General features: G+C 35.4%; 4 protein-coding genes, 1 long non-coding RNA gene and 1 pseudogene across 6 annotated transcripts; 1 reads left to right on the top strand and 5 right to left on the bottom strand.

Moving 5' to 3' along the window:
• On the top strand, positions 604-3,289 carry LOC104713070 (NAC domain-containing protein 69-like). Of its 2 annotated transcripts, none has more exons than XM_010430123.2 (8): positions 604-886; positions 976-1,250; positions 1,525-1,656; positions 1,746-2,108; positions 2,200-2,397; positions 2,491-2,565; positions 2,650-2,820; positions 2,925-3,289. In XM_010430123.2, exons 1-8 carry the CDS (start codon positions 733-735, stop codon positions 3,084-3,086), a joined length of 1,530 nt encoding a protein of 509 aa, XP_010428425.1. In that variant the 5' UTR covers positions 604-732; the 3' UTR covers positions 3,087-3,289. The 2 variants fall into 2 exon arrangements, with proteins under 2 accessions (XP_010428425.1, XP_010428417.1); XM_010430115.2 differs by having other exon boundaries at positions 605-886; positions 1,740-2,108.
• LOC104713062 lies at positions 16,521-17,618 on the bottom strand. The gene is made up of 2 exons (XR_755569.2): positions 17,476-17,618; positions 16,521-16,990 (listed from the first exon to the last, which is right to left on the bottom strand). It is a non-coding gene; the product is annotated as an uncharacterized LOC104713062 (long non-coding RNA).
• On the bottom strand, positions 17,845-19,867 carry LOC104713054 (annotated as a pseudogene).
• Positions 19,977-21,606, bottom strand: LOC104713047 (protein arv1 homolog). Its single transcript, XM_010430084.2, has 9 exons — positions 21,478-21,606; positions 21,330-21,377; positions 21,145-21,234; positions 21,029-21,074; positions 20,867-20,943; positions 20,705-20,787; positions 20,548-20,614; positions 20,319-20,394; positions 19,977-20,222 (listed from the first exon to the last, which is right to left on the bottom strand). Exons 1-9 carry the CDS (start codon positions 21,571-21,573, stop codon positions 20,101-20,103), a joined length of 705 nt encoding a protein of 234 aa, XP_010428386.1. The 5' UTR covers positions 21,574-21,606; the 3' UTR covers positions 19,977-20,100.
• LOC104746982 lies at positions 22,216-23,082 on the bottom strand. Its single transcript, XM_010468548.1, has one exon. The coding sequence runs from the start codon at positions 23,080-23,082 to the stop codon at positions 22,216-22,218; it is 867 nt and encodes a 288-aa protein (XP_010466850.1).
• LOC104713037 (B3 domain-containing transcription factor NGA4-like) lies at positions 25,580-27,279 on the bottom strand. The gene is made up of 2 exons (XM_010430073.2): positions 27,004-27,279; positions 25,580-26,825 (listed from the first exon to the last, which is right to left on the bottom strand). Exon 2 carries the CDS (start codon positions 26,660-26,662, stop codon positions 25,736-25,738), a length of 927 nt encoding a protein of 308 aa, XP_010428375.1. The 5' UTR covers positions 26,663-26,825; positions 27,004-27,279; the 3' UTR covers positions 25,580-25,735.

The following is a 27,594-nucleotide window of genomic DNA, read 5'->3' as shown; positions in this document are numbered from 1 at the left end:
TCAAATCGAACTTCTCTTCTTATCCATGCATATACATACATATTCTTCGAGGAAAAAGAAACCTAGACACTACCAACAGTTACGTTGAAAGCAAAGACAAAGCACAAGACAACAATGATTCCACTTCCCTCTCTTTTACACTAAACCATCTCCCATTATTATTGGGTAATAGTTGATCTACCATGTCCAACTCAAAACTTTATATGGTATCGTTACAATCTTACCTCTGCTCGAAAAGTTTTCTCTTGTCGATTAAGTTTGTTTTTGTTTTTATTTTCGAAACTGATGTGTCAATAGAGAAATGAAGGATGATGTGTCAAAACCTTCTCTTTATATAAAGATGCATACATACAATTGTGTAATATGAACCTTTTTTCTTGGTTTTCTGATTTTAGTGTCCCTTCCTTGCAAGCTGGATCTGCATATATTGAATGTAATATTGTTTCTATGAAAATAATACATTTCATATGGGATAATTCAAACCAATAAATACACGCGGTTTCGCCACGTCTCTTTCTTTTCTCTCTACTTCCTAGAAATTACTAAAACTAAATTTTTATTTTAAATGTTACAGCTACAGCTATAAATACACTCTCTCACTTGTGCATCTCTTTACCAGCTACTTCACTTACTGATTTGTATTTGGAAAAATCAGAGGAAAAAAGAACAAAACTTTTGAGAATATTTTGAGAAAGCTTTGTTACTTTTTACGATCTGTTGCTTTGTGAAAACATGGTGAGAGATCTGATTGGGTATAGATTTAGTCCTACAGGAGAAGAATTGGTAAGCTATTACCTGAAGAACAAGATTCTTGGTAAGACTTGGCTTGTTGATGAAGCTATTAGCGAGATCAACTTCTTGAGCTACATACCCGAGCTCTTGCCTAGTAAGTTTTATGATCTTGATCTCTCTTTGTCTCACCATCGATCATTTCTAATTTGAGGGGTTTTTTTTTTTTTTTGTTGTTGTTTCAAGGGTTAGCGAAGATCCAATCGGACAATCTTGAATGGTTCTTCTTCTCTCGGATTGAGTACACAAACTCGAAGAAGAAGAATGCGATGAAAAGGAGTACAGGTTGTGGGTATTGGAAAGCTACTGGTAAGGATCGAAAAATCAAGGACAAGAGAGGAAATGGTGTTGAGATTGGTCTTAAGAAGACGCTTGTGTACCATAAAGGTAAAGTTCCTAATGGTGATCGTACTCCTTGGGTTATGCATGAGTATCACATCACTTGCTTGCCTCATCATCAGGTATTACAAATTTTCAGAGCTTCCTTCTTTTGTATGTTTCATTTGGATTCTGTTAATTTTTAGTCTTGTTGTTGTTGAAATTGATTTGGAGGGGTTTAGACTCATCTTTGTACTGATTCAAGTTTTTATGGTTCTGTCTTTGTACTGATCTAGTTTTTTATGGTTATGTCTTGGTGTGGTGTAAAGATTCTATACTTTGTTGTCAAAGAGTAGTTTTGCTTCTACCAAAGCTTTGATAACTAATTATGTGTGTGTACCTTTGGAATTTGGTCAGAGGAATTATGTTATATGCCAAGTAAAGTATAAGGGTGAAGCTAAAGACATTTCATATGGTGAGAATTACTTGACTGAGCAAAGTCACTCTTTGGTCTCCGATTCAAATACTGCCAGAGCACTTGAGCCAGCGGTGAGTCCAGTTTCTGATATGTTTCCATTACTCATTACTTATCAACCTGTGTTTTTAACTTGTTGTTTGTCTCTTTGGTACAGCTTCAGGTTGAGCAGCTAGGTGGAGAAAATTTATTTGGTATGTCAGTAGATGATTTGAGGAGTCCAATGAACGAACAAGAGTGGGATGGATTTTTTAATCCAAACACTTTGTTAAGCGACGACAACATGTTCAACCCTTACTTGCAGCCACAATCTCCTCACTTAGCCTCGAATGATGATGAGTTTCTCGGTGGATTGAGGCATGTTGATCGAAGGCAGGTTGAATATTTGTTTGCCGATGAAGAAGATTCCTTATCTGGACCGACCTTATCTATGACAGAGAACCACAACGATCACATGCCTTTGTCAGAGATTATTGTTGATTATAGCAGTGATAGTAATCATGATGCTGATGCAATATCTGCAACGGTAAAAACACACATTCACCTAAGATTTCTTTAATTTTACTTTCCATGGAGTGATCTTTTTGTTCTCACATTTTTTCATTATATTATGACAGAGTTATCACGGAGCATCTAGTACAGGTGATGATACTGTTGGTAGTTTGAATAGACACATTCTCCAGACTAGTGGAGATGAGATTCTATCGTCGACTACAAACTCTTGCAATGATATACAAACTTATGGAAAACCTTCCATCAGTAGAAGCACCTGGCTATCTCAACTCACACGGCGCGTAATACGATTAAAACAAAAGGTTTTGCGTTGCTTCTTCTGTTGATTTTTTATGACTTTTTTAAAACATTTGTTGGATATATAAAGATAATGATTATGTAACTTCACTCCACAGGTGAAACAAGATACATTAAGAACGGTTGATAGTGATGAGGATAGTGATACGGATGCTGAATCGATATCTGTAACGGTAAAGCACATCACTCATTTTCTTTTATCATTACGTCGGTTTATGGAGTAATATGTATTCTCACATTTCATTTTAATATGACAGAGTTACCAAGGGACTCCAGGTGATGATAGCGTTGGTAGTTCGACTAGATACTTCTCAAGTTGCTCAAGCACAGACTCTTGCGAAGATCTACAACCTTCTGCTGATCTTTCAAACGGTAGAGAGACCCGGGAATATAAACTAGCACAACGCACTGTACCATCAAAACAAGAGGTCTTTGCTCTTATGTTGATTTGTTGCTACTTATTATATCTTATAATCTCAAAACATATGTTGGGATTTATAAAGATGATGATTATATGTGATTTACTTTTCAGGTGAAACAAGGAACCCCAAGAGCCATTGATGAATCCATAATGAAGACAGAGAAGAAGGGGTGGTTTGTTATAGAGGAAGTATTGGATATAATCCACAAGACTCTATGGTATATCTATCCCATGAGGCTGATCACATCGGTTTTACTAACCGTCAAAGCTTGAACCCGCTGATGCAATCTTGATCGCGAGAGAAACAAAGCAGTTAGATCAAAGCACCCTTTTTCAATTTGGCGTTTTCAAATTCTGCTTTCTTCTGAATGTTTTGAATAAAATGCAGATGAGAGTGTATATGAACAAGTGCTAAACTAGAGTGTATATGAACGTTTTGTAATCTTATTTATGTAATAGAGTTTTTTTTACCTATTTATCTTTATGGAACATATGAATTTTGAAAATGATCCTGATATGTGGTGTTTTTGGTGTTTTTTTGTCCTTCATTTTTGTATTTTTTTTGAGTCATTTGTCGCATTTTAGTCCGTTTTTCTATCTTTTTGGTCTTTTTTTGAGTTGTAATTAGGTGTGGAGACGATGTGCAAGATTTGAAGTCTTTTGGTTGGATTCGAGCTTAACCGGAATAAAGAAGCAGGAAGTGACTTTTGGACATCTCCAAGTTGAACTAAATCATGAAGTCTGGAGAAGTCTGTAGACAAGTTTGGAGAAGTCTGTAGACAATTCTAGAGAAGTCTGATGAAGTTTATGAACAAGTCTGTTAAAGTCTAAAGAAGTCTCGTAAAATATGTGAACAAGTCTGCTGAAGTCTGGTGAAGTTTGTAAACAAGTCTGGTGAATTTTGTAGACAAGTCTGGTGATGTTTGTAGACAAGTCTGATGAAGTATATTGTCTTTCTGTCTGTGTTTCAGACAATTATTTTCTTTTTTTGAATTTTTCCATTTTCACTTTAATTTTAATAAGGGTATAAATACCCCCAAAAACCTAATTAGCAAGACATGTTCTATTTTTTCTGAGTTTTTCTGCATCTTGAGATATTTGTAAGCCATTTCTGGAGATTAGAGATTCATTCATAATTCTTGATAATTTGGGAAGAATTCTAAACTCTTTGCATTTTACTTCATCAATTTAATTATGTTTTCTTCATTTCTTTGTGTTATTGCTTTTAATATGTGTGAGTAGTCACCTAATTGGGGGTTTAGGGTTCTAATTAGGAGATTCAATGAATTGATGTTTTGTTTGTTATTTGGAGTTCTTAATCTTTAGGTTCTTTGATTCATATGTTTTTAATGCTATAATAGGACTGATCACATTGTTCTAGATTCTAGGTTTTTCTATGCAGCAAAAGTTTTCGATAGAATGACTGAACTAATATGAATTGAGCAATGTATTTCTAGCATGTGAAAGTTGATGTTAGAACGATTGTGGACTTAATGAACTTGATTGTAATGCGAATTTGGCTAGGAGGTTGCAAATGAAAGTTCAGTAAACTATTAGTTAAATTTAGTTTCTAATGCCATGAAAAATGGTTAATCTGCTTGCAACTATTGGGAATTTTCAAGTTTCTCTTTGACTTTGATTTCAAGAAATGCAAATTTGTTATTACTCAACCTGTAACACCCGTGTCCCAAAGAAAAGTGGAAGAACCGATCAATTTATGTGAAATCATGAAATTGCACGGTTTGGTTTAAGTTCACCCGGTTTAGAGCCAGTTTTGGGAAACCCTAAGTGATGTATTTATAATTATATGGACGCCTTTTCTCTCTATTTGGTCGTGGCTGCTATTCAATACTTGTGTTGAGAGGAAGAAAGAGATATAGAGAGAGGAGAGAGCCTATTGTGGTGTGAAGGAGATTAAAGGAGAAGGAGCAGAATCGTTAGGGTTTGGGAAGAAACAGTTTCGATATATCAAATCGTTGTCAAAGGTAACGAAATTTGGTAGTTTTATTCTCAAGCCTTTAATCGTCGTTCTCCTTTTTACAGAAGTGGATTTGGATTTAAACTCGATGAGTTATGTGCAGTTTCGTGAGACACGTTTTCTCAGACGCGAGTTGGAACCATCAGGGATTCTAACTGAGATCGTGGTCCCGTCTGGTTTCTGATCGGCACGAGATTTTGTGGGATGCTTCGTGACGTCTCGGACTAGCTTTTCACCGGAGGGATTTGATAGTTAACGGTTGGTTTTTATTTTAGGGTTTCGTCTTTAAGACTGTTCTTTTCTAATGTTTCTGTCCAGTTTCGCTATAAGTCGTTTTTGGTTGTGTGGCTTGTTGTAGGGAATTGCTGGGCTGTTTCAGACGTTAGGAGAGTCTCAACTGGTTATATTCGTTGTTATAATCAGTTTGATAAGGTGAGTGCGTGACCATGAGCTTATCTAAGCGATTGGGTTGTATAACTTGTTTTGTGTGAAGTTGTGTAGGTGTGATGAATGTGTTATTGGATGTTCTGTTCAATGTCTGGTTTGTTATGTTTTATTTGTGGTTGTACTCTTGATTTGCTTGTGTGTATAGCTCGTAGATGGGAGGATCGTCTCACTGGGTATTTCTGGTAATACTCACGCATCTCATTGTGTTTGTGGTGCAGGTATTGTGTAGTGTGGAATCATGGCGATGAGGAGGAGGATGATCTAGGGTCTCGGTTGTGTGTTGTTGGACTTGGTTATATTGTTTATGTTGGAACCTTGGATAGAGTTATGCTAGGTTGATGGATAGAATGCTTAGGAATGTTATTGCATTGATGATGTGTTGGTTCTGTATGTTGGTATGTTTCCGCTGTGCATATTGGTTGTTATCGGTTTAATGAGGAATTGTGGTTTGGGTGGTTTAATTAAGTAGTATGAGATGCTTAATTATGTATTGTACTTATTTTTTTAAAAAAACGGGTCCGGTTGTTTTATTTTGGTATCAGAGCCCTTACGGTTCTAGGATGGTTAAATGGATGGTTTAGAGCGGTTTAGGAATTTAATTGGTTGAATTATCTTCCTATTGTTTGATGCATGATGATGTGTGATGGAATTGATTATGAGTAGTTAGTCAATTTGTATGTGGTATGGAGTCCTAGTATCATCCTCTTCGAGCCTTCAATGAGATTCCACTGTAAGTTGTTTTATGTGTTGTTAGTTGTGTAGTGTTTTTAGCTTCTGTACAGTAGGTGCAGTTGGCTATTGACAAGTTGTTGGAAATTGGTGGATCACGCCGGTATCGGGAAATACCGTTGGCGGTGATTTGTGAAAGTGGATGTGTTGGAAAGGGATTTCCAAGAAGTTAAGTTGGAGACTTACTTCGCCTAGAGTGGCTGGAGTGCCACTATTTAACAAGATGAGGTCATGAGGTGGTGTTAGGAGTCCGAAATTTTCGTGAAGCGGTGGTGTTGAGAGAAGTTTCCCGAAATAGAATTTACTATAAGTGGAAAGTTCCAAAAGAGGGAAGTTTTAAAAATGGAAAGTTTTATGGAAGTTAGAATTTGTCAATTTTTAGCGGTGTGTGCCTTGGAGGGGCTTGTGTGGCCTTTGTGGCGGAATTTTGAGTTAGTGTGTGCCCGTGTGTGGCGGTCTTCTGAGACATTGTGTGGCCGATGTGCTTACTGGTGTTGTTGGAGGTCCAGCAGGTTCTGTGAGTGTGGTAACAGGTTTTGCTCAGACCGAGATGACCTTATTGCAGATTTAATAAGATGATTAGTTCTTATGAAATTTTGACGAGGGATGGGTTAAGGGATTATGTGATTCTAGGAGTGGGAAGTTTCCATAAATAGAAAGTTTCTAAATATAGAAAGTGTTTAGGGAGATAGAGCTTTGCTGTTTATGGAAAGTGTCGTTGCAAAGGAAAAATAAAAAGTTCCAGAAAAGGGAAGTTTCCATAAATAGAAAGTTCTATGAATAGATAGGACTTGACTATTTTTGGAAAGGGGATGTGGAATGCCTGGAGTGGCGGGAATGTTTAGAGGTTGACCTGAAGAGTGGTCACAGATGAGATGATTGGTTCTCAAAGATTTTTGATTGGTGGTGTTACGGTGCTACGAGATGTGCGGGTTCTAAAAATGAGAAGTTTTATGAATAGTTAAAGCTTGCCTATTTACGGAAAGTGCGATTGCAAATAAATAGAAAGTTCTATGAATAGTTAGAACTTGTCTATTTATGGAAAGGGCGTGTGCAAACACCCAAATGGTTGAGATGTTTTGAGTTGGCCTGAAGAGTGGTCATGGTGGTGGTGATATTCTGGTGAGAGAATATGGTGATTGGTAGAGCATTGCGATGTTTTACGTGAATCACATGAGGTAGTTCCCGTCGGGAGATGCTTATTGACGTTAGGACTTGTTTGCTCACGTGGAGATGATTAGTTCTCCAGAGGAGATGATTAGTTCTCCTGTGGAGATGATTAGTTCTCCTGAGGGGATGATTAGTTCCCCTGGTGCACCGCGGGCTTGACGGGTTGCGACCCTGAGGGCGGCAGAGGAGATGATTAGTTCTCCTAGGGGATGATTAGTTCCCCGGAGGGGATGAGTAGTTCCCCTGGTACCGAGATCTCGAGGGTGACGATCCGAGAGTGAGACGGTATGGCTCGAGGACGACGGTCTGAGAGTGCAGGCGGTGCAGTTCGAAGGTTGCGACCTAAGAATGTATGAGTGAGAGAGCAAACAATGTCTAGAACGTGGTTATGAGCGTAGTGACTGGATGTAGACCTCGGAGGTCGGGATTGATCTCGTGTTTTGGGTTGTCTTGACTAGTGGGGCCAGGGTTATGTGGACCGTTGGGTCATATGGATGTGCGGGCTGTTGCGACAGTTGCACGGAAAACCTTTACTGACGGTATTCAGTCCGGTCGGGGAATGTGCGGGCCGTAGTGACGGTTGCACGGAGGTCCTTGGTGGAGGGACAATGTTCTCAGATTCGAGGACGAATCTTTTGTTAGAGGGGGAGAATTGTAACGCCCGTGTCCCAAAGAAAAGTGGAAGAACCGATCAATTTATGTGAAATCATGAAATTGCCCGGTTTGGTTTAAGTTCACCCGGTTTAGAGCAGGTTTTGGGAAACCCTAAGTGATATATTTATAATGAAATGGACGCCTCTTCTCTCTATTTGGTCGTGGCTGTTATTCAATACTTGTGTTGAGAGGAAGAAAGAGATATAGAGAGAGGAGAGAGCCTATTGTGGTGTGAAGGAGATTAAAGGAGAAGGAGCAGAATCGTTAGGGTTTGGGAAGAAACAGTTTCGATATATCAAATCGTTGTCAAAGGTAACGAAATTTGGTAGTGTTATTCTCAAGCCTTTCATCGTCATTCTCCTTTTTACAGAAGTGGATTTGGATTTAAACTCGATGAGTTATGTGCAGTTTCGTGAGACACGTTTTCTCAGACGCGAGTTGGAACCATCGGGGATTGTAACTGAGATCGTGGTCTCGTCTGGTTTCTGATCGGCACGATATTTTGTGGGATGCTTCGTGACGTTCGGACTAGCTTTTCACCGGAGGGATTTGATAGTTAACGGTTGGTTTTTATTTTAGGGTTTCGTCTTTAAGACTGTTCTTTTCTAATGTTTCTGTCCAGTTTCGCTATAAGTCGTTTTTGGTTGTGTGGCTTGTTGTAGGGAATTGCTGGGCTGTTTCAGACGTTAGGAGAGTCTCAACTGGTTATATTCGTTGTTATAATCAGTTTGATAAGGTGAGTGCGTGACCATGAGCTTATCTAAGCGATTGGGTTGTATAACTTGTTTTGTGTGAAGTTGTGTAGGTGTGATGAATGTGTTATTGGATGTTCTGTTCAATGTCTGGTTTGTTATGTTTTATTTGTGGTTGTACTCTTGATTTGCTTGTGTGTATAGCTCGTAGATGGGAGGATCGTCTCACTGGGTATTTCTGGTAATACTCACGCATCTCATTGTGTTTGTGGTGCAGGTATTGTGTAGTGTGGAATCATGGCGATGAGGAGGAGGATGATCTAGGGTCTCGGTTGTGTGTTGTTGGACTTGGTTATATTGTTTATGTTGGAACCTTGGATAGAGTTATGCTAGGTTGATGGATAGAATGCTTAGGAATGTTATTGCATTGATGATGTGTTGGTTCTGTATGTTGGTATGTTTCCGCTGTGCATATTGGTTGTTATCGGTTTAATGAGGAATTGTGGTTTGGGTGGTTTAATTAAGTAGTATGAGATGCTTAATTATGTATTGTACTTATTTTTTTTTAAAAACGGGTCCGGTTGTTTTACAACCGCATGTGCATATGTATGTAAAAAGTTCTTTTGCTCGTTTTGAGTCAATTTTAGTTTTTTTAAAAAAAGGTTAATCTAGTAGTAGTGTTCAGTTCTAAAACGGTTGTTAGCTATTGAATTCTTTGTTTTATTTTTTCACTAGTCCGGTCTTGGTTGTTTGGAACTCTATCTGAAGAGGTTCTTGGTCATGTTCATAGTATTGAAACTTTTCGTCAAATCTAGGTCTTGCTTGCTGAAAATTTCAACAAAAACAGTGTGGCCAGAGAGTTCTCCCTCCGTCGCAACCTGCAACTCGTGTCCCAAAAGGATAAAACTTTATCTCTTACATAATTCTGTAAGTTGTGACAAAAAAAGAAGAAAATAATAATGATAAGTATGAAAATAAAATAATAATAATAATAATGATAAGTATGAACGATAAATATAAGAACAGAGATCGTCGATGCTCACATAATTAAAGAACCACCTAAAATTGGATATTAATTAATCCGGTTCATTTCTCTATTTTTATAGAAAAAGACATTGCCACAACACTAACGAACGGTTGTATTGTAGATGACCATAGTTTGGACATGATCACTAATAAAACAAAATACACTCGAGTATCTTTTTTTTATCACCCATCAAACAGACCCTACAGATAATAAATGCTGCTCAGATAAATACTTTCCTCTAAACCCCATAAAAACAAAAACAAAAAGTTGATAATCTTTATAATGAAAAATCACAGTTTTATACTTAACCAAGTTATCATGCTCTTACAAAATGTTGCGGATATCTTTTATAAAATTTAACACTTCTAAAACTTTCAAATAATATGGAAATACTTACAATTAAAAAACCATACAACATGTAGAATAAATTAAAATGGTTAACTTATGGCATATTGTATAATTTTAATTACTTACAATATACTGTCTACCAACTACTTTACTTGGAACAAAAATTGCCCGAAATGAAACTTTTGAAAAAGCTACATTTTTTACTACAACATAAACTGTAATTCATAAAAATATGGGACAATATTGTATAAGTCTTCTTAACTCTATTATATGACATATATATATAATAAAATATATCTTAATTATGGAAAATATCTATATACATATAGATGATGTTATTTAGATTTGGAAACTAATTAGATTCCGAGTTATACTAATTCAGAGTTACCATATATAATTAAATACTGTCCGTACAGTATATTGAATCTAAATAAATTAAAACTTTAGGACAGTAAATGCTTTGTTTCTGTGTTTTTAATTTTGATGTTAAGGAAGTAGAGCCTTCTTTAAATGAACGAGGTTGTACGTAAATAAGCTTGTTCATTTAATTTATTTACATGTTGTATGGTTTTATATATTTTAGCTAGCCCAACGGTTTAATATGATTAAAAATCTTGACACTGATTCGAGTAAGCTTTTTAATCTCTATATACATTATATTGACACTCCTTACTGACTTGTTGTACCCTTGTGCAAGGACACGTGATAGGTTCATTTGAGATAAGAGCACGTGAATGAGCCAAGCTTCCTGAAACATAGGACTATTTTGGTTTTATTGCTATCGAACCATGACTCCATTGTAAAATTGGTATGGGACATCTCAGTCACTGTTATCGATGGCTAGCTGGTGTATATTGTTATCGAATAGTAATAATTTGTTTTTTAAAAAAATTTTTTCTTTTATCAGGACAAAGAAAACATTTGGATTGTCAAAAAGAACATCCAAATATATCTAAAATTGATATGACAAATAACATCCAAATATTCGCACGTTATTTAATACAATATGACATAATATATTGGGAACATCCAAGTCTCTCTCTCGTCCTTGACAAAAAAAGGTCTTGCTCTTGCTCTCTCACTCTCTCTTTTTCTCCTCTGCAACTTTGTCACCAAGCAAAAATTTGGATCTTCACAATTTTTTCTGCAACTTTCTCCAATCAGGTTTGTTTTTGAATACCAGAGAGCTTTCTTCGTTGGGTTTTGTGATAAAAGCTTCAAGCTTCAACTAGTTAGTTCATAAAGTATATTTCATTTTTTATGCACTAAATGTTCCTTTTCTTTTAATCTTTAGAAATGTGGATGAAGGAAAGGGAAAGCTTTAATCTTTTACCTTCTCATGTCGTTTTTATTTCTAGTCAAAACTCAAAAAGATGGGATTTTCCTTCAAATTTTTGTGATCTAAGCAAATTTCATTTTTGGTGCACTAATCGTTCTTTGTTTAATCTTTAAGAAGGGAAAGCTTTGATCTTTTACATTCTTATGTATTTTTTTTCTTTCTAATCAAAACTTTAGAAAAGATAGGATTTTGCTTCAAGTTTTTGGGATCTAAGTATATTTCATTTTTTATGCACTAATTGTTTTTTGTTTCATCTTTGGAAAGGGAAAGCTTTGATCTTTTTCTTTTTAATCAAAACTCTAGAAAGATAGGATCTTGCTTCAAGGTTTAGTGATCTAAGTATATTTCATTTTTTATGCACTAATCGTTTTTTGTTTAATATTTGGATGGGAAAGCTTTGATCTTTTACATTCTTATGATTTTTTTCTTTTTAATCAAAACTCTTGAAAGATAGGATTTTGCTTCAAAGTTTAGTGATCTAAGTGTATTTCATTTTTTATGCACTAATCGTTCCTTTTAGTTGGCAAAAGAAATGGGATAGCTTTGATCGTTTACATTCTTATGTACTTTTCTTTCTAATCAAAACTCAAGAAAGATGGGATTTTTGTCTCACCTTTTAGTGATTTTTTTTGTTTTTTTCTCTTAAGTTATGGACAAGGGAAAAGGAAAGCTAACATACGAAGAGTCACCACCATCAAGAAAGGTAAACCAAAATTACATTTTTCATTACTTACTAGATGAATATCTGCGCTACGCGCGGGTTAAGTTTTATAAATTTCATATTTTTTTACCTTTTATTAAAAAACTGTATGCAGATATTTTCTTCTAATTTTTGTTTTCATGTGCTAATGTTGAAAGTTCAAAATTTACATAGACATCAGTTTTTGTTTTCATATTGCAATGAACATTGATGTCTTCTACATTTCGTGTACCTTTTGTTCGTTTTGCATAGTGATGATCATTTTTCCAACAATTTTTGACTCCTTTTATTTTTAGGTTTATTTCTGCTACTTAAGTTGTATTAGTAATTCAATTAAAATGAATAAATGACCAACATAGTTTAATCCATCGATAATTACATTGAAGTGGAGAGTGTATTTTATATATTGTAAGTTTTGGAAATGTCATCAATAGCTTGATGGAGCTTAGATAGATCTTATTAGATGTTTAAAGAAACATGTAACGTAGAAGCGAGTGAAATGATTTCAAATTGTGAGTAGTCTCAAACATATGAATCTTAGCAATCTAATCGAAAGGAGTTTTGAGAAACTACACATCAGAGTCAAAATGAAGATGATTTAAACGAAATAAACTTAAGATCGAGCACAAATTTTTAGTTGATATTGTAATGTTCGAATGAATATAACAAAATGCATCATAATTTTTATTTTTATTTTTAATGATATGTTGTTACAAAAATGGAGATAAAGAATAGACCCAACCACCATATCTCAAATAGAGAAGCGCATGTCTTGTCTCATATATGCCACGACCCACGGGAAGCAGTAGGTGGTCTTGGACGTGGCAGCTCTGAAGCGTTTTCCTCTTCCTTTACCATCACAAACCTGTTTCGTATTTTTGTATTTTGACGTTTGTTTATAGGATGTTTTGTGTAGATTTTTAAATTATGTATGTTTAATAGCAGTCGCATTAGCTCAATCGATGTTTCATACTCTGCAATAGATGTTTGAGAAATAGTAAGATACCAATTCCTTCTTCTCGACAATCGCAGGAACAACAATAGCAAACACCTTTTTTTGAATGAAAAAGAAGATGTTAATGAGGCTAATGATATTGAAACACCTTTTTTTAGCTGCAATAGTTTTACCTGCAGCAGCTGCAACAACAACAACTACTACTAAATCAATTGATTGTATTGCAAACTTGGTTCATAATAATCCGTATAAAACTTTAGAAGAAACTAATAAGACAATTGAGAAAAATACTATTTTACTTTATAACATCATTTTTTCCATCAGAATTATAATTTAGTAAAGTGAGACTGTAATTATAATTACTTAATCTAACCCCATAGTTTACTTAAATAATTTTATTTTGTTTGCTAAAAAACCAAAAATTTATTTTCCCAAATTAAAAATTATTTAACTGGAAGTAAATAAAACCCTAAGTTATATAATTTTGTTGAATTGTCTATATCAACATTTTTAAGTACATTTGGTGTTCTAGCCTTGAATTATACTTATTTACAAAGTTAAGAAAAATTGCAAAAAAAGACAAAAACAATTTCCTAAAATATCTCTACCAATTTGGGTTAAAATTTCCTAAAACAATTTATATATTTTGAAATTTATTACACTTAATAAAATATTCCAAAAATATATATACAATATATTTATAATTTCCTTTAAAACTCTAATATTCGATAATAAATATATTGTTTGGTATGGGAAAATTTATTCTTTTATGGTTATTGATATGTTGATTAAAAATTGTAATTATAATTTTTTTGCGAGCTAAATCTAATAAATAATCTAATTTAATCCGCGGCATACCATCTTATGACTTTTACATATACAATTCTTTCATAGGTTATATCTAAAAATCACTTAACTTACAGGAAAAATTTAATCTCATTTAATTTTTTAAAAATAATAGTGTAAGTATAATTCTTTTACGAGTTAATTGTAAAAAGCCCTCTTTTTATAACCATAAGAAATTTGATAGGGTAAAAATATAATATTATTATAAATATACTAAATAATTGTCCCATCGTGTTCGCAGTATTTAGTTGGTCAAATTTTATAATTAACAATAAAAATACTGTTATATAATTTTAAATATTGAACCAAAGAAACAAAATTAACAAACAAATACTATTTTTGTTTTGTTTTGTAATATAAATACTTTTTGGTTTCTTATGCCAATTTATCCTTATTACTGACGTTGATGTGATTGTATTTTTTGTATTCTTGCATGTTTTGTTTTTTGTTTTTTTGTTTCTGTTTTGCATGTCCCCTTTGTAGTTGAATTTACTTTTTCGTTTATGTTTTGACTCATCAATCTTTTATCCCTTTCTTGGCTTTGGTTGTGGTTGAGAAGGACTCATTTGCCGCAAGTGGAACGGCGTCTAGGTACTTCCACTGCCTGCACTTCCCTTGCTTTCTTCTCCCAATGCTCCCTCGTGAAATGATCCCACTGAAGACGATGATAACAACTTTCAAGAATAGACTCTATATAGGCTGCTTTGTTGCTCAGCGTTTCTTTCACAATCTGGAGAATCTGATTAATTTAATACATCCCAATACGAATGAACAAACCAGATGAAAACATAGAACCTAGTATCAGTTGGCTTATTCATAAACTCCAACTGATGATCTCTGATCTCCTTTTCACTAAAAGACTTGAAATAACATCCCTTACCCAAAAATATGTTATATCACATCCCTCAGACATCTCGTTGTATCACAAAGAGATGCAGATAAGTGAAGAAAAATACCACAAAGTCTTAATATTCCATGATGCTTCCAGCATAACCACGTGTGCCTGAAGAAAACAGACAAAAAGATAATGTACTACAATATAAAAAGAGTAACTTAAATATTGTTTCAATCTAATATTAAAGAATTATATTTATCATATTGCTACAAATATGATATACCAATACACATTCACACCATTGTATGTCTTATATGGCATCTCAACGCTCGAAAATTCAAAAGGGTATGTCTTTTCTTTCATATATTTCTCCAGGTACATCAAGCTCAAGCAATGAAATTTAAAAATTAAAAGCAGTAAAATAGTTGGATCAATAAGTTACATACAACTAAGACTCTAAGAGACCACTAAACAAAAGAACAAAACTATGTCATAATCGAACTCTAAACTGGTCAATATAACTTTCTTTGTGACTTATAATTAGTATGTTTAAATATAAACACTTACGGGTTTGTTCGTTACTAAAGTCGTAACAGATAGAATCTAGTGTATTATTTTTAGTCAAGGTCTTCAAGGTGTTATTGTGTGGGAGCTTAGAAATCCAAAGCCAGTTATGTCCATCATCAAATTATCTGAAATTACAAAAAAAAAAAAAAAAAAAAAAAAAAAAAAAACGNCAAAATTCCATCATCTAAAGAAGTATAATCCACTTGAAAATAATAAGCAAAAGTCCTCACAAAAACAAACAAACTTCACTAACCAACATCGAGAGGCTTTTGAAAAGATTTGTGAGACTTATGTGTCTTGCTCCATCAAATAACTATCTATCTTGCATAGTTAAGGCATAAGAACTTTCTAGTGAAACAGGTAAGCAATTCAAACCACAAGCATATAACCAAATGCATATACCATAAAAATAGAATGGCATTATATACAACAAATAAGCTTTAGTAAAAAAGACAATACCAAACTTACACCCAAACACTCCATCATTTGGTAGTAAGATCTACCAAGGAGTATGCCCTTTTCCATGATTCGGAGAAATAATATTCGGCCTTGAAAGAATAATGTGACAACGCGTCCCGTTGACCCCACTAGCCCACCGCTAGCTTGCCCCCATAGGCCCGAAGCTGGCCCTGCTCAATTGGTGGCAACTTGTCCTGTGGGAAGGTTGTTAAAGGGTGGGGACCAGAGTTCGAGGAACGCCTGGCGCACCAATAACCTACTGTGGATTTGGATGAATAGTTTCATTTGCCCAATGAGAGGTTAGGATCGATGCCCTGCAGGGCCAGCCTATGGGGGCAACTAGCAGTGAGGCCAGTGGGGTCCACGGACGGGTTGTCACATAAAAATCGACTTTTATGTGACAACCCGTCCCGTTGACCCCACTAGCCCACCGCTAGCTTGCCCCCATAGGCCCGAAGCTGGCTCTGCAGGGCATCGATTCTAACCCCTCACTGGGCAAATGGAACTATTCATCTAAATCCACAGTAGGTTATTGGTGCGTCAGGCGTTCCTTGAACCCTGGTCCCCACCCTTTAACAACCTTTCCACAGGACAAGCTGTCACCAATTGACAAGCTTGTCCTGTGGGTCAATTGGTGAACCAATTTTAAAAGTTACACGTGTCTTTACCTGATGAGATGACGTGTCCCTTATATGGAGAGAATCGGCCTCTTTTCATATGTATATATGATATCATTGATCTTTGAACCCATAAGTTAAAACTGTTTTATTTCTTGCATTTTTTTTTTACAATTTCTGAAGCCAAACAAACAAACATTTTCGGTTGCTTAACTATTTACAACTCTCGCAAGTACCCTTATCCGCATATACTTCACGGAGTGTAATGGATAATTACTCGAGCATCAATCGGAGTGTAATGGATAATTACTCGAGCATCAATCACTATTTACAAGTCTCGCAAGTGTACCCTTAATCTCTGTGTTTCGCAGTTTTCTTTATATATAATTTTTACGGATAAATACTACTCTCTCTCCTATATTTCACACATAGTTTACACATCCATGGTACACAGCCACATCCACGATACACATCCATGGTACACAGACACATCCACGATATTCTACATGTGTGAGAGTAGGGGGAGAGAGAGACAGAGAGAGTAGGGGGAGAGAGAGACAGAGAGAGGGTCTATGATACACATACACATCCATGGTACATACACATCCATGGTATACACACACATCCACAATATTCTACACGTATATCATGATACACATACATGATACACCATCCAAAACAGAAAATTTACAGCTTACACACGTAGTCTGAAATTAACTCCAAAGGCTGGTCAAGAAAGCAGCAAGCAGAAGGTGGAGAACTTGGACAGAGTCTGGGAGAATTAACTTCAAATTAAAGGCTGGCTATGTTTCCACTGCAAAATTAATCACAATCAATCATCATTACAATATTTTTTTCCGCTTATCAACAAAATCCAAAAAGATAATAAATCATTTTTAGACAAAACCGGTTCATTCTTTGTAGTTAACAAAAAAATTGAAACAACCATTTCTACGTTTTCGTAGCCAGAACATATTCATATACAACTCAAAAAAAACCATACATATAATTGAACTGAAGACATCATGATATCAAATTTAAAGACGACACATATATTACTAAAAATCAGTTTATGATATTATAGCTAAAAAAGGTTTATTAGACACACATCATTGCAGTTAACACAGCCATATATTTATAAGATAGATGTAAAGCAGAGCATCATGTTTGTTTAACTCGATTAAAATTGTTTGAAAGATGACGAACACAGTAACTAACTAGCAGAGACTAACAACAAGTAACAAGTATCTCTTATAATGGTAAAACAAACCAGAAGAATTAGACCAGAGTACTTTTTACCTGTAAGACGATGCTTTTATGTTCGCTTCTCTCGGATAGATAAGTCGATTGAGAACTGAAGTGGGAGACCATAACTAAGAGAACTAATAAAAAAAAAAAACAGAGCTTACTTGACATTTGTAAGAAAATAACGAGTTAGAAGAAGAGATTTGTGTCCGAAGAAAAGAGTAGTAGACTAGTAGTACTTATAGAGTTCATTATCTTAATTTTTTTCATTTAATTAAATATTAATTCAAACGGTCATAAAAATGTTACCGTTGCACAACGTTCATATTTTCACCTACTCTCTCAAAATCAAATCAAAACGTTGGAACAATATGGGAAATCGTAAACGCACTCAAAATTCTCAAGTAAAATATTATTAAATCATTTGATATCAAATCTTTTGTATTAATTCACGTATTATTTTAATGTTTTGACTTACAAATACATTATATGAAAGTAACGTCTGATCTTCCATACGGATTAAAAGATTCGAAAAAAAAAACAGGAGTGCCACTAAGCAAATGTAACAGAGGAAAGCAAACTTGGTACATGTTTCTTCCCCCAGTTGAGTGCTAGAAATTGGGAATATGTGTTCGAGGAACTGGAGTGCACTTAAGCGGGTGAACCATTGTTAGGTTCATTCCTCCATAAGTCTCCTCCATGTTGACCTTATCTCCTTTGATTTTCCAATCAAAGCACTACACCATCACTCCTATTGCTGTTCCAACAAATATAGATGCTAGATTCACTCCAGGACATCCTCTCCTTCCACCGCCAAAAGGAAGGTACTTAAGTGATTGCTCTTTCTCTTCTTTTTGCTCTGGTCTTGAAGAAGCTAAGAACCTCTCCGGCTTAAACACAAGAGGATCTTCCCAAAGATCAGAATCTCTCATCACAGCATAGCTATTAATAATGAGTGTCATCTTCTCCGGTATGTAGAACCCTTCAATCTCACATCTTTCTTTAAACGACCTTACCAAGAGAGGCACTGGTGGGTGCAGTCTTAGCCCTTCCTTAACCACTGCTTGCAAATAAGTAAGGTTTGGTATATCTGTTTCTTGAATCAATCTTGATTTCCCTACAACTGAATCAATTTCTTCTCTCAGTTTCTCAAGAACGTCAGGGTTGTTAATGATCTCAGCCATTGTCCATTGTGTTGCTTGCGTTGACGTATCAGACCCTCCAATGAAAAACTCCTGCAGTGAGAAGAATACTCAGAACAGTGGATCCTCAAATGAAATCTGACATACTAAGGAAACATATTTACCACAAAAAAAGCCTTGATCTGATTCATAGTGATCTTATACTCTGCGTTTTCGTCTTCATAAGCTGCCATCAACACGTCCATCATATCCATACCTTGATGCTCCTCGCGTAGCTTCTCTTTGTGTTCCACAAGAATCCTCTCTAGCAGCTCATTGAATCTGTTGGAAACACTCATTATGTCCTTCTTGAATAGTGGGATCCCAAGCTTCTCAAGCGGTGTGCGTAGTATAGCTGCCAAGAAAAGCTTCTTCGTCAAGCCATATGATTCATCAACCAATCCCCTGACTCTCTGTCTCACCGTTCTCCTCTGAAAAACTCCTTCCCATGATCATCCTGCACAAGTTCATAAGGTTCTTCACTTCCTTACTGATCTCAACGCTCTCGGCCGTCCTTGCTTTATTGAGAAGGATGTTGTAAAACCTCTGAAGCTCTTCAGCACGGAAACCTCGTGACCACTCGAGCGAATGTGACTGTGGTCGGAGCAGCTTAGTTGCCATGAGCTTCTGCATGAACTTCCAGTAATCTTCATAGGGAGCGTTGACTATTCCAAAAGATCCAAACACGAGGGACTCATCGACAGCAGCATCACCCCGAGAGGAGACGTTCACGTCGTGGGTCTTGAAGATCTCGTAAGCCACTGAGGCTGAAGAGACGAGGGTGATGGGGGCGTTAAAGATCCGGATATGAAGAAGAGGTCCATACTTGGAAGAGATTTTCTGAAGAGACTTGTGGGTTAGATCAGAGAGGAGAAGGTGAAGGTGACCAATGATTGGCAGAGACGGAGGGCTAGGAGGAAGATCACAGTCTCGTGGGTCCTTTGGTTTCTTGAAGAAGAGAGAGTAACATAGGAGTGAAAAGAGAAACAAGAGGAAGTAAATGAAACAGTCAACGATGATCATTTCAGCCATTGTTGCTAAAAAGTGAAGAGGCTGATGAAACTCAATCAAGAATCAGTTATCAGACAAATACTCAAAGACCGTGTCATATAATAATATATACTTTGTTTACTATATTCATGAGACAGGTTCCGTTTGGAAGTTACGTAAAAGAGTGGGAACCTTGGGTTTCTTAATCTTTTCTTAATAGTATTATAAGTTCCTTGCCATACTCGTGATCACATTAATAATTTAAACATAATCCATTGACTCACATAGATGCAAGAGATTCTCTTACTCACTCTCTCGTATAAACGTGTTTGTTATGGATCTCTTAAGATCTTGAAAAGCCATAAGAAAGCACACATATATCACTTAAGTCAACACTATTTAGGATATAAATCAAGTTTGTTTATCACATAGGTGTTAGACAAAAGAATCTTAATGACCCTAAAGAAGATTATGAGTTCACAAATTCCTTATAAGAGAAGGGAGTAGTTTACATGACAGATCCAAAGTGTTTCAAGGACATTGACCCAGAGATCTGATCCACTAAGAATCTAACTGAGTGTGCAATGAAACACACTGCTAAGCATCTGCTCGTTGTTGATTCAGTCATCACTAGTGAAAATAATGAGGAAGAAAAAACAAAACAACTTGTCATGTGTAAGCTCGATAAATCTTATGTCCAACACAACACAGAGTTAAAGATCTTACCTTTAAGAGCAACAGCATTTGATGTTAAAACGAGCATATCTACAATGAAGATCACAGAAACCGGGAATTCCCAGACCTGTAGCCAATGTTACAAACATACCTGATTTTAGCATTTACAGACCTTATATCTTATTTGGTATCATTCATTGGTTTCAGAGCTTAGCATGGAAGCAAGAAGAGGCTATGATATTATAGACAAGATTCTGAGAGAAGTCATATGAAAACATACCGGCATAGCGAATAGAAAGATCTTGACATAACTCGAGATTAGAATCCCCAAAAGAATCTCTTTTCCTCTGCCAATCATATATGACTAACTTATTATATTCAGGGCGCATGAAGATATCTACTTTCGCAAAGTTCACAATAAAAGAAAACCAATATACCTTGACATAACCAGCATCATCTTAGCAGCAAGTGCAAATGACAAAACAAATGCGAAATTCGAAGATAGTACATTGACCAGAACCTGTTATGTAAAGTTCAACTACATTTTTACTAACAACATTCTCATAAACAATGCTCAAGATAGAGAGGAACCAACCAACCTCAGAAGATGCAAGAACAAAGCTCATGGACACATTTGATTCGTCATCATCGGTTCTTCGCAGCAACAAGCTTCGATCTTTTTCGAAAGAGTTAAAGGCTCTCTCCAAAAATTGAGAGTTGTAGAGAGTATATATATAAACATAAAAAATCTTAAAGGATACAAGTATCTAGAAGAAGATAAGCCAACACCAATTTCCAGATTAGATGCTGCCACATTGTGAAATCCTCTAAAGATCAGTAAACTAAGATAAGAAAGAATCAAAGATTTGTTTTTTACCTGAAGATTTGAAGTTCCTTGATTAACAGCATTGTAGAGTAAGTGTCTGTAGGCCTTTGTTTTGTGAAGAATCAAGTCGATGAATATAATCTGATAAATCTCAAGAAAACAAAACTGATCAACACAAAAAAAAGCATAAGAATTTGAGTAATAAAAGATTGAACAAAAGAGAGATAGAAGGAGACCATTAGCTCACACTCGACATATTCGTCTGCTACTTCCTCGCAATTCTCCTACCACAAAAGTTACATCAAAAAAAGCTTTAAACTTTTGGGTACTACAGAGAGGGAGAGATTAAGGAGGAGCCCTAATAATTAAAAGAGAAAAGCTTACACATTTCATGAGGCGAAAATTGCCAGGAGAGTATTGAATGAACAAGGATTTAGCTTTATGCCCACACTCTACACACCTCTTCTTCTCTCTCGCCATCTCTCTCTCTCTCTGTTTAGAGTTTAGGGGTCAGTTTCGTTTCCGGGTACAAAGATCGGACCTTTTTTGTTCGGGTCTTAACTTGGGCTTTAATGGGCCTTTATTTTATCCTTTTTCTGGGCTGAAGCCGAAAGATCGGACCTTTTTGTTCTTGTGTTACACAATTTCTACCTCTAATCAGTGTTGTAAAAACAATAAATACTACTTCTCTACAACGATTTATTTCAGTCATGAGTTCTTCTTTTGTAAAGTTGCTGGATGCATGGCAGCATTATTATTATATATAACTTTGGTTTTTAATATTGAAGGCATATAACTTGAATCTTGACTAGATTGCGTTACTGTGACAAACACTATATATTAAGTGCCTCAGTCATTGTGGAGATGTCTTAATTAAATTATACATGGTTCATACATGTTTGTGCTTCAATTATGATTAAATACTAGAAGAAATATATGCAGATAGGAGATTCTTGAGTAACAAGAATTTTAAAACCAATATTTGATTGATCTGTGTATTATTATTATTACATTATATAACAGGATCTCTTGACTCTTGAAACAAAACATTGTAAGAACTAAACTGAAATTGTATTAAGAACTAAACATCATTAACCACTAGAAGAAATAACCACGAGAAGTTTAGTGATGGGGCAGGGTAATGAAAGTGTTTAACCACTCTGTGAGGCGGTGCATAGCTGACAAATCCATCTTCTTGGGAAAATTGGTGAAAGTAACGGGTTTGGGTAATGGTCCGACCACAACTCGAAGCTTAAGCCCAGCGGCGCAGTGACCCGTCTCTGAGCTAATGAAATAGTGAACTCCTGGTTTGGTGAGCGTAACGAGATCATGGCCCGTCTTGTGCACGGCTACGCGAGAAGTCGGGTCGCAGGTTATGAATTCAAGGTCACCGGTAATCTCTAAGACGTCGTTTACTTCCTTGTCGTATAAGAAAAGTAGACTATCTCCTACATGAAACAGTTTATCCTGACTCCACTTGTTATAGTAGTCACTCTCTTCAGGAACGCTCCATGCGTTAGAGTCACCGACCTTGTAGATTTCGCCAGAAGGAAGGATCTTGCTCGGTGGTGGTGGAGGAATAGGACGTGACGGGTCATGAACAACAAGGACGTCGAGCCTCTGTCCAAGTACGCATTGAGCTTGATTTGAGCTGATGAAGTAGTGATCTTCGGGTTCCGTGAAGGTTACCACATCATGTCCTGTATTGTAGACGGCTTTAGGAGAAGAACTCTCGCAGAATTCTAATTCTAAAGCGCCCCAAACTTGAGTAACGTCGTTCACGTAGGGATCGTATTTGAAGACCAAAGAGTCTCCTACGTAAAACACCTTTTCCTTGGCCCATTCGTAATACAAGCCTTCTTTCGCAATCCATCCAGCCGAGTCCCCAACGGTGTAGACAGTAGCCGAACAAGAACCAAAGAGAACCGTCGTGAAGGTTGTTATCACCAGCAACACAAAGAGGAAGATCTTCTTTATTGTTGTGGCCATGATTAGATGAACAAATGTCAAATTGACAAGGGAAGAAGAAAGGTTGTGAGATCTCGAACTCGTTGAATCAAAGAGAGAGAGAGAGAGAGTTTTGTTGTGTTGTGTTTGATGAATGATGAGTTTTGAAGAGAATACGTAGCTCCCTATCAATGTTTATATAATGCTTTAGTGCCACTCCTAATCCTTTTAATCAATGTTTATATAATGCTTTAGTGCCACTCCTAATCCTTTTAGGATTTTGTTTTGTTAATTTCTTTTTCTCTAAATTAACCGACGATATATATATTGAATTAAAAAAAAAACATGGTTTCTCTTTGCTTTTCTTATTAAACCTTTTCTGATTAGGTCTTGTCATCTTATTAATGCATTTATTTATAAAATAGCCTATATATATTTTCACCACTGAATGATACAATTGGATATTTATTTTAGTTTCTATAGAACAAAATATATCTCTTATCTAGTTATTTTAAAATTTGGGAGTTATTTTTTCCTCTATTAAATGGGGTTAGTTTCTTTAGACCATCATATCCAATGGTTTACTTTATTTTTTGCTTGAAAAATAGAGAAAATGTTTACTCCAATAGTTGACTCTATTTTTTACTCAAAAAAAAAATCTATTATATTTTATTATATAATCTGTTTTAACTTCTACCATAGTCCTCTAATTTAAAATTTTACAAATTCAGCCCACTTAGTTTGTTTTAAATAATTATCTAATAAAATTATGATATTATTAAAATAAAATGTCATAACAAACCATAAATAGAAGATACAATGATTAATATATATTTATTTAAACACCATCATTAGTATAAATTTTTAATTTCATAACAACCCACTTAATTTTTATGATATAATATTGTTTAGGTATAAAATGATAAGATATCAAAATTAAGAAAATACTTTATAAATAGAAAAGTTTGCTCCAAAAATAAAGAAATTAATAGTATTGCTCCAAATTATAGAGCATCATTGGAGATCAAATATAAAGTTTGGAGCAAGATTTGAAACACCATTGGAATCTTAGCCTCAAAAATACAACAATCAAAATTTTAAACTCTTCTTTATTTCTTTTCCTTACTTTTACTAAATTGATTTTTTTTTTCCTTTCTTCACTGATTAATAAATAAAAAAAAAAATTGAAATATATTTAAGATATTTATTTTTATTTTATCCTAATAAGCAACTTCTTATTTGGTCTAATGTCTATTTAGTAATCTATTTTAAAATTTTAAAGATTTTCATACATGTATAGGTAAAAATATTATTTAGCTGGTCAAATGTCTATCTTGTAATCTACTTCTTAATTTGTTTTATGTTTTTTTAATATATTTCAATTTACATATAGATACTAATCAACTTTTTCCAGGCGTCCACACATGCATGAAGCAATATCTAATATATTTATATTTTAATAGTCTATTGTTTTGTAGTTTATTTTTGGTGCACACAAATTAGGTATGATATATGAGAAATTAAAATTGATTAGCTAAAAAAAGCTAGTAAGAAGAAACCAACAATTTTCTTCTTAATAGCTAATTTCCACGCGTCCACACATGGTTCCTCGTTGCTTCTTTGCTCTCATCTTCCTATTCTTCTTACTTATTTCAGCTTTCTCTTTTGCAGGTTCTAATCAAAAGATTCAACTTCAACAAAAAGCAATAATTAATCTGCTAACTTGAAACAAAAACTATTGCTTGCAAGGCTTTTTTTTGTTTCTATCTAATTTAGTTTCTCAGTTTTGATTTTGTACACCCATTAAAAACAATTAAATAAATAATCCAAACAAGACACGTACGATTGTACGGACGAACGATTAGAAGCAATCATCAAAACAAGAAACCAACGAAGTAAATGAGAATAAATAGTAGAAATTTTCTTTTTGGGATAAAGTAAAAAATGAAAGAACATATTATACCTTTTGTATTTCTTTTTCCAAGTTATTATTGAAAACTGAAATTGTCCTTCCATAGCTTCTCTTTTTTGTTCTATGTCCATAACCTACAAATCTCTTTAAACCAGGCAAAGACAATAGTAACCAAACAAACTAAAATTGGACCATGGGTAGAGAGAGAGAGAGAGAGAAAGAGACTTTTGAAACTGCCCATTAGCTTTAGAATGTACCATGAAACTTTGTCAGCTTAGCTAGAGATAGGCACAGAGAGTACAATTCATCATAAAACTTATAAGCTTATCTTCTCCTTCCCAATTATATATACATCTCAAACTATATAAAGAAGAAAAATTAAGATATAAAGATGAAAATTTTTAATTCATGGACTTGGTGTATGCAGCTCAATATGATGAGTTAATCTAGTTAGAAGATTTTGAGTAATTATGCAAAAGGTGACTATTAATTTAGGTATAAGCTCAATAATATGGATTATTGACCTGCCTTGGTTGAGAGTTATTAGGGCTCAAGGAGCAACATATTGAAACAAAAACTCAAAACCAAACATTATAAAACCAATATAAGTATAATATAAAGCCCGGCCCGGGTTAATTTCCCACTACATATTCTGATATTCCCCAATTGCCCAAATGACCTAATGATTTGAAAGTTTGAACGAACTTAAAATAAGGAAACAAGAGGATAAAATTAAAGAAAAATGGTGAAATAATTAAATATTTTTTTGATATTATTCTATCTTTAGAGCTCTAAAGATTTCCCTTTCCTCTTATAGTCTTCATCATCACATAGCTGCATCGCCGAAGAAGTCCCTGCACCCATTTCGCCACGTGGCGACCTCAAAGATGATTCATCATCGTCTCTGATCACGACCGGAGACGAAGAAGAGTGACCTGCGACTCCCATCTCGCCACGTGTCTCCCCTGAAGAAGAAGACTCTTCCACGTCAACCCCAAACAGCCTCAGCTTCCTTGTCGTCGACGGCTGAGGAGGCGCCGGTGGTGGAACCCTCATCGCAGGAGGAAAAACAGGAACTGAGGCATAAACCAACGGTGACCCTTCGTAGTAACTCCCTCCGTAAACAATTCTACCATAGCCATACCTTGGAGACTCCCTTTCTTGATATTGGTTATGATGAAACGGTGGAAAACTCCGGTGGCTTGGCATGGAATATTCTGGCGCCGGATAGAAAGTAACCGTTGGATATGACCCGAGGCTATGCTGGTTACGGTCAGCTTTATGGCTCCAATCGATGAGCACTATTCTCAGACGTCTCTCCGGTGCGTTTTCGTCGGGGATATAGCCACGGTGGAAAGAGACGGTGTCTCCGGAGGTGAGTTTCTTCTCTTTCACGAAACGGCTCCAGCCTTTGGTCATCACGTAGCTTTGGCTACTGTTCCAGTACGAGTAACGAAACCTCCACAACTTGCCGAGTCTGTCTTGGAAATCCAAAACTATGCCGTTTTGATTGTCTTCTAGAGGGAAGTAGTTCTCTGCATGTTGCTTTGGAATCACGAGCCGGTTTAGTTTACCGACGTCACTAGGAGTCAGCACTTTGTCGAACATGTGCTCTCTCATCTCCGAGTTGAAGAAGTAATTGTTGGTACCGGAACCGCTAGCTCCGATCTCGGTGAGTTCTTGGTCAGGATTAGTTGTTGAGATATTCATCGAAACCAATTTCAAGATCTTTCAAAAGTATCCAACTATTCTTTTTCTTATGGGTTCTTGGCAAGAAAATGGACCAATTCAAGATCTTTCAAAAAGTATTTCAACTTTACTTTTATGGATCTGATGAGTGATTCTTGACAAGATGATGACCCAATACAAAATCCTTCAACATACATGAGATAATAATATTAGAAATCAAATGAAAATCACTACCGCAATACCAAGAAAAAAATATATATTTTAATTAAAAAATTAAGTGAAGAACAAGAACAAAAAGAAAGAAAAAAAAAAGTGAAAAAGAAAACCCTAGAGAATCCAGAAGAAGAAGACAGACGACGTACTCTTTGTGTTTGCTTCTTCTTCTGATCTTTTCGTTGACTCCAAAAGAAAAATATAAATGAAAATGAAATCAATGGTTTCGAGTTTAGTTGGGTTCTCTCTCTTTCTCTCTATACGACTTTAAGGGGTGAAGAAAATATAGTGGCTTTGAGAGAGATTTTCTCGATGGTAGAGATGAAGATCACTTATTAGAGAAGGGTAAAGGGGCCCATGAATGATGTGGTTCGGGTCATGTGAGAGCTTCTTGTCCTTTTCATTTAGCTATAGACTTGGGGTAACTCTAGCTATTTATATAGATATACAAATGTATATGCTTACATGTATTGTGTATTGGTAAGGCAAGTGTGACAATGTTTTGTGACACTATTTCCCCTTATTTAGATATCTGTATTTTTAATTTCATCTTTACTCATATCAGATCTTCTGTATTTAATATTTTTGTTTGTTGGTTTCTGCTTGGTAGTTATTTTTAGCTATACAAATTAATTTCTCATATATTATAACTAATATGTGCACACTAAAAATAACCATACAACTAAGATATAATTTTACTAGATCCACGCATGTGGAGACGCGTGGAAATAGTTGATTTA

This window comes from Camelina sativa, chromosome 2 (assembly GCF_000633955.1).
Source record: "Camelina sativa cultivar DH55 chromosome 2, Cs, whole genome shotgun sequence".
NCBI lineage: Eukaryota > Viridiplantae > Streptophyta > Magnoliopsida > Brassicales > Brassicaceae > Camelina > Camelina sativa.
This window is presented reverse-complemented; position numbering and strand designations above follow the sequence as displayed.

Coding starts and splice junctions, on each gene's coding strand:
- LOC104746982 (XM_010468548.1), bottom strand. CDS start 23,082: ATGGCCACAACAATAAAGAAGATCTTCCTCTTTGTGTTGCTGGTGATA.
- LOC104713047 (XM_010430084.2), bottom strand. CDS start 21,573: ATGGCGAGAGAGAAGAAGAGGTGTGTAGAGTGTGGGCATAAAGCTAAA. Junction 21,378..21,477: donor ATTTTCGCCTCATGAAATGT/GTAAGCTTTTCT, acceptor CTTTTGTGGTAG/GAGAATTGCGAGGAAGTAGC. Junction 20,223..20,318: donor AAATGCTGTTGCTCTTAAAG/GTAAGATCTTTA, acceptor TATTTTCACTAG/TGATGACTGAATCAACAACG.
- LOC104713037 (XM_010430073.2), bottom strand. CDS start 26,662: ATGAATATCTCAACAACTAATCCTGACCAAGAACTCACCGAGATCGGA.
- LOC104713070 (XM_010430115.2), top strand. CDS start 733: ATGGTGAGAGATCTGATTGGGTATAGATTTAGTCCTACAGGAGAAGAA. Junction 887..975: donor CATACCCGAGCTCTTGCCTA/GTAAGTTTTATG, acceptor TGTTGTTTCAAG/GGTTAGCGAAGATCCAATCG. Junction 2,566..2,649: donor CTGAATCGATATCTGTAACG/GTAAAGCACATC, acceptor TTAATATGACAG/AGTTACCAAGGGACTCCAGG.